Source organism: Amblyomma maculatum, chromosome 4, assembly GCF_055883805.1.
Source record: "Amblyomma maculatum isolate TAMU_Amacu chromosome 4, ASM5588380v1, whole genome shotgun sequence".
In the NCBI taxonomy this organism is placed as follows: domain Eukaryota; kingdom Metazoa; phylum Arthropoda; class Arachnida; order Ixodida; family Ixodidae; genus Amblyomma; species Amblyomma maculatum.
In genome coordinates this window covers 192,786-198,443 of record NC_139347.1, presented here as the reverse complement: position 1 = coordinate 198,443, position 5,658 = coordinate 192,786, and the positions used below count along the sequence as shown (strand labels likewise).

Below are 5,658 nucleotides of genomic sequence, written 5' to 3'. Positions count from 1 at the left end.
TGTCGTCCAAGGGACATAGATTCCTTTTTCGTGAAGCCAGGTTTTGACGGGTATAGTGCTCGAGTGCAACTTAAAAAAGAACGTTTTGGCAGCCGGTCGAACTGGCATCCTCTTCACTCGTTTTAAAATATCCTGCCCTGGGCCTCCACGGTAGGGCTCACGATACAAAGGTGCCGGCAGCATTATTTCCACTAGGTCCTTATACAGCTTTTTCTTGCCAACACTGTACAAATATTCACGGGAAAAACGCACTTCTAACAACTTGTAAGAGAGAACTACCTCGCGCAAATAACCTGTGACAGCACCACGCATGTTTTCACTTGAGGAGACAAGAAATCCGGGTAACAACAGCCTTTGCAGCCGCACTTGCATGACTGTTCTTAAAAAGGTGTCATTTTGGTCGCGAAGAAAAAAAAACGCGATACCACTTGGCGCAGAAACAAATGAATCAAACCGACTCCTCCGCTTTTTAAAGAAAAAAATAAATTCGTTCGCCTCGTCTTTTCCCAGGTCGAAGTCCAAAGAAGAACCGCAAACACACGATGAATTTTTTGAATGGCAGTTCGTGACGCACATAGAACATTCATTACATACCATATCTTTGAAATAAAAAAAAAACATTGCAGATGAACGCGCGTGACAAGATTGACAGTTGCCTTCCCTGCCATGCTTCCGCTTTCTCTCGCACTCTATTTGTTTCTTCCTTCCAATGTAAGCTAGGATCGCGATAACATTGTAGGGGCACACCCAGATACTGCATTGGCACGGAAGACCATTGCAATCGGGAGAAAGAAGCCGGTTCAGCATCCCATAAGCCGTGCCAAAATCCGGAGCTTTTTTCCCAGTTAACCCGACATCCAGTCTGGTCACAAAACTTTTCAACAACGTTAACCAATTCACAAATGCTCTCTCTGTTTTCACAAAATACTGCAATGTCGTCCGCGTATGCAAGTAGCTTCACATGCGCCGATTGAAGCTTGAAACCCGAGATGCATTCATTATTGAGAATGGCCAAGCATAATGGCTCGAGATAGGCTGCAAAAAGCAGAGGAGAGAGTGGGCATCCTTGCCTCACCGAAGAACGCACTGCGAGACTGTCAGTGAGATCGCCATTCAATATAATACGCGTCGAGCAGTTTGCGTACGCCATTCTCACTCCCTCCACGATTACCGAGCCCAGGTTACAATGCTCTAGAATGGAGAAAAGGATGTCGTGTGATACGCGATCGAACGCTTTTTCCAAATCCAGCTGAATCATGGCAACCTGACTTCCAAGCGTGTCTACACATTCCAGTACGGTTCGTGCCACATGTATATTTGTGGCGATGCTGCGACCTCTTATGCCGCACGTTTGGTGCGGTCCGACTAATTTGGCTATTACACTCTGCAATCTCTTCGCTAAAACCTTCATAAAGATTTTGTAATCAACATTGGTCAGGCTTATTGGCCTATAGGACTTCACCAACAGGCGTTTCTCCGGATCATCAGTTTTTGGAATAAGTACGATGTGTGACGTAGTAAATGATAATGGCACTTGTTTGCGTTCGTAGGCTTCTCTTATCACTTCCAACATAAGGCTGGAAACATGGTTTTTAAATGCTTTGTAAAAGAAGGCGCTCAGCCCATCTGGTCCAGGGGCTTTCCCACATGGGAGGTCATCTATGGCCTTTTCTATCTCTTGCAATGTAATAGGCATTTCAAGGCTCTCTTTCACATGATCTTCGAGCGTTGGCATTAGCTGTAAATATTCTTTTGGAAACCCTTCACTATGTTCGCGCGTATTACTCAGAAGTTCAGCAAAATGTTTCAGAATCGCACACTTTATATCTTTAGCATCGTTTGTAATCTGCCCTTCATGTCTTATTTGCCTGATTTCCTTCTGGCAAGCATACCTTTTTTCATCTGATAGCGCTCGCTTTGTCGGCGCCTCGCCAGCCCACAGTTTATCGCTTCTTGCACGTATAACCGCGGCTCTGTACTTCTCAGCGTCGATTATTTCTAAATGAGATTTCACATCTCTTATTTGCTTCGTGAACTTTCCTGGCGCACAGCTTTCCATGCACAACAGGCACTCAAGTTGTCCATGAAGTTCCTTTTCTGTTTCTTTCTGTTTGTACCGAATAACACTGCTCTTTTCTATTGCTTTTATCTTCACCTGCTCTTGAAATCTTTCCCATTTATCCGCATGGCTTTCTTCATGCACCTTAAGCAAACATTCCAAATCGTTCGTGATTACCTTAACAAACTCTTCGTCCTCCAAAATTTTCTCGTTCAGTTTCCATAGATGCCAGTTGAAAACAGATTTCTTAACCTTCATTCCAAAAGTCGCACTAACAAGGCAATGATCACTAAACGAAATAGGTTTTACATTATAGTCGGTACAGATTGGAACGAGATCAATAGATACATACAGCCTGTCTAGTCTCGCATGACTATCGCGTTGAAAGTGCGTGTATTCCGGACGGGTTCCAGCAGAAAACACATTTCCAATGTCTTCCAAGCAATAGTCGTGCACCAATACATTCAACAGTTCAGCGCTCTTGTCTTTCACTGGTCTAATCTTCACTCGATCAGTAGCAACACACACACAGTTAAAATCGCCCAATACAAGCAAAATTTTGTCACATTTCAAGTACGGCTCGACTGAATAAAAGAAGTTTTGACGATCACTTTCAACATTGGGGGCGTACATACAGACAGCACGCCAAAATAAATTTGAGAACAAAAAGTCAACAACCAAGAGTCGGCCACTTTCGCATGCAAATACGCAGTGTACGCTTGTACCCAAAGTATTGCGAATGAAAAGAAGGCATCCGCCTGATGCCCCCACAGAGTGACAAACACACACATCAAAGTTTGCATGGAAAACAGACACCATGCGGTCTGCATGGTCCTGAGATTCTATCTTCGACTCTTGAACGGCTAATAAGTCGATTTCATTATCTAGCAGCAGGCGATTCAACTGGCATTGCCGCCTTCGGGCTCCAAGCCCTCTAACATTCAAGGTTGCTACGCGTAATGGGACATCTAGCTTAATTGCCATGCATCTAGAGAAAACGCCGCCCGATCCATGTGATGCCTACCTCAATCGTCCATGTTGCTCTGCTTGTCCGAGGTTCCAAAGCGTACGTGCTCGTATCCAGCCTCCCAAAGGGATGTCTGAATGCGTACTGAGGCGTGCCTGACCACCGCACTTGCCACCTTCCATAAACACAGTCAAAGAGCCACAGCCGAAAACAGGCTATGACGGCTGACGCACCCCCTGCACTCACATGCATTAGGTCACGTCCAAACTACGGAGGCGGTTTCCCCGTCTGCCACGTCTCGGACGAAACGTTCAGCCGAGGCCGCAACGTTGAACGTCGAACCCCCGGTGCTTTCGATGGCGGCTCGTCACTGCCACCACCAGGCTGCAGATCCTCACCGGCGCTCTCATCATGGGGCCGCTTCCCAACGGGTAGGCCGCTTACTCCTGCGTTGAAGTCCATAACTTCGGAGTTGGGAGACTCCGCGCTGCCTTGGCTTTCGAGCACAGGTTCTCTGGCGTCCGCCACGCTGTTACTTGCGTCCAGTTGGGAACCATTCTCCACTGGTGCAGAATCCGCTGTCGCAACGGCCGTGGACGTCCTCCTCATTGTCAAAGGGGTCAACACCGTCCCATTATTCCTTGCCGGTTGCCCGGTTGTTTTGGCTGCCTCTTCCGCGTCCGCCTCATCCATCAGATGCTCGGAAAAATCTTCGCTGTTCCCAGGTCCAGCGATGCTCGCGTAGCTGCGAGAACACTGCCCTTCTTCGTGGCCAAAACGACGGCATGCACCACAACGCGGAACCTTACACTCTCGGCGAATGTGGCCGGTACTTCGACACCGGAGACATAACGGAGGCCTTCCAGGTACTACGACGAGCGCCAACTCACCGCCGACGTTCAGCTGGTGCGGCAAGTCGTCCAGTTTGACCCCCACTTTCATCTTCAAGGTGACAATCCTGTTAGTTGAACCCTTATCCGATATGCCATGCACTCGCCAGCGCTCCCTGGCCACTTCGGAAACCTTTCCATACGGCGCGAAGGCCACACGCACATATTCATCCGGAACGTTGTGAAGCAACCAGTGGAGCTTCAGCCTCACATCCTGGTTAGCGGGATCAATAACGAGGCAGCGACGTTGCTTCACACACAACTCACCCACTCCAGCAATCTTCTTCACAGCATCCGCGTCTTTCATAGTGATGGCCCAGACGTGGCTCATGCGATACGCCCCCATGGCGATAACGTCAGGGAGCAGCGAACGCTGAGCCAACGCGTCTCGGAAATCTTCCACCCGGTACGGGCGGGCCCTGATATCCGCGTGCAAAAAAACTGTGTTTAACACAAAAGGCCCTGATGGAAGACTTGGCAGAACAACCTGGTAGTCATTATCCTGTTCCATAGCCCTGTTACCGCGGCCCGACATGGCCGCTGAAGCCGCTCCTGCGGAGCCCTGCATCCTGCTTCCGTTCACTGGCGTGGCCGGAAGCAGAATCCCACTCAGCCACGAGTTCGATGCTTGAAAGCGGTACAAAAGCGCTTCTAGTGAATGCGGTGTTGCCTTAGAAACATGCCGTAGAACGTTATACTGCAGTGTATATCGGTAATTATGAGCATGTTACTTACAGAAGTCGCAGTTACACGAGTAGCGAAGTACGTTTCCGCTACATTTCTTCTGCGCTCTGCGCACATGCAGAGCCATCTTGCGGCAAACACAGAAGAACCCCTCCTCGCAATGTGCGGCGCTGCCCCGACACGTGGCGCGCCACTCGCCCCTGTAGTTTCGCCGTGCACCCTCACAGGTTGTAGAATCAAGCGTCTTTCCTGTCTTTAGATCACTATCTTCGCTCACCCGCTTCTCCCCTTCGGGCCGCGCGGGTACCGGTGCGAGGATGCCCCAATACCCTTGCGTTTAGTAAGTTTTCTCGACGAGGTGCAATAACGCTATCGCGTTCCACTCTTGAAGGCGAAGCTTAAGCGTCCTCCAAATTTTCATCGACCTTTGAGGGCCACCTCCATCACGTTTCGGCTATTCTTGGCATCTTCCGACGAGCTGGCCTTCAGTTGAACGCCAAGAAGTGTAGCTTTGGTCGCCGGGAACTCAAGGTCCTTGGACACTTGGTCAACACCCATGGCATGCAGCCGGACCCCGCCAAAATTCGCGCTGTAAGTTATTTTTCTATACCGAAATCTAGCAGCGACGTGCATAGCTTCCTCGGACTTTGCTCATATTTCCGGCGATTTGTACCAAACTTCGCGGAAATCGCCCATCCACTCACGCAGCTTCTGAAAAAAGGGGTCTCTTTTTCCTGGGGCCACGAACAATCGGCCGCCTTCGTCGCTCTTATTGCCCACCTCACCGGTCCGCCAGTGTTGGCTCACTTCAATCCGTCAGCGCCCACAGAAGTACGCACCGACGCAAGTGGTCATGGAATTGGTGCCGTTCTCGCACAACATCAGTTCGGTCCCCTCGCGTCATCGCTTATGCCAGCCGACTCCTTTCTGCTGCCGAACAGAATTATTCCATCACCGAACGTGAGTGCTTAGCCCTAGTTTGGGCCATTACAAAGTTCCGCCCTTGCTTGTATGGGCGGCCATTCACAGTAGTCACTGACCACCACATATTGTGCTGA

At 49.5% G+C, this 5,658-nt stretch overlaps 1 protein-coding gene across 1 annotated transcript; it reads right to left on the bottom strand.

Annotated features, from left to right (window-relative positions):
* Positions 1 to 3,150: 3,150 nt before the first annotated feature.
* On the bottom strand, positions 3,151 to 4,530 carry LOC146190198 (uncharacterized). The gene has a single exon (XM_084600679.1). The coding sequence runs from the start codon at positions 4,482 to 4,484 to the stop codon at positions 3,294 to 3,296; it is 1,191 nt and encodes a 396-aa protein (XP_084456805.1). The 5' UTR covers positions 4,485 to 4,530; the 3' UTR covers positions 3,151 to 3,293.
* Positions 4,531 to 5,658: the final 1,128 nt, after the last annotated feature.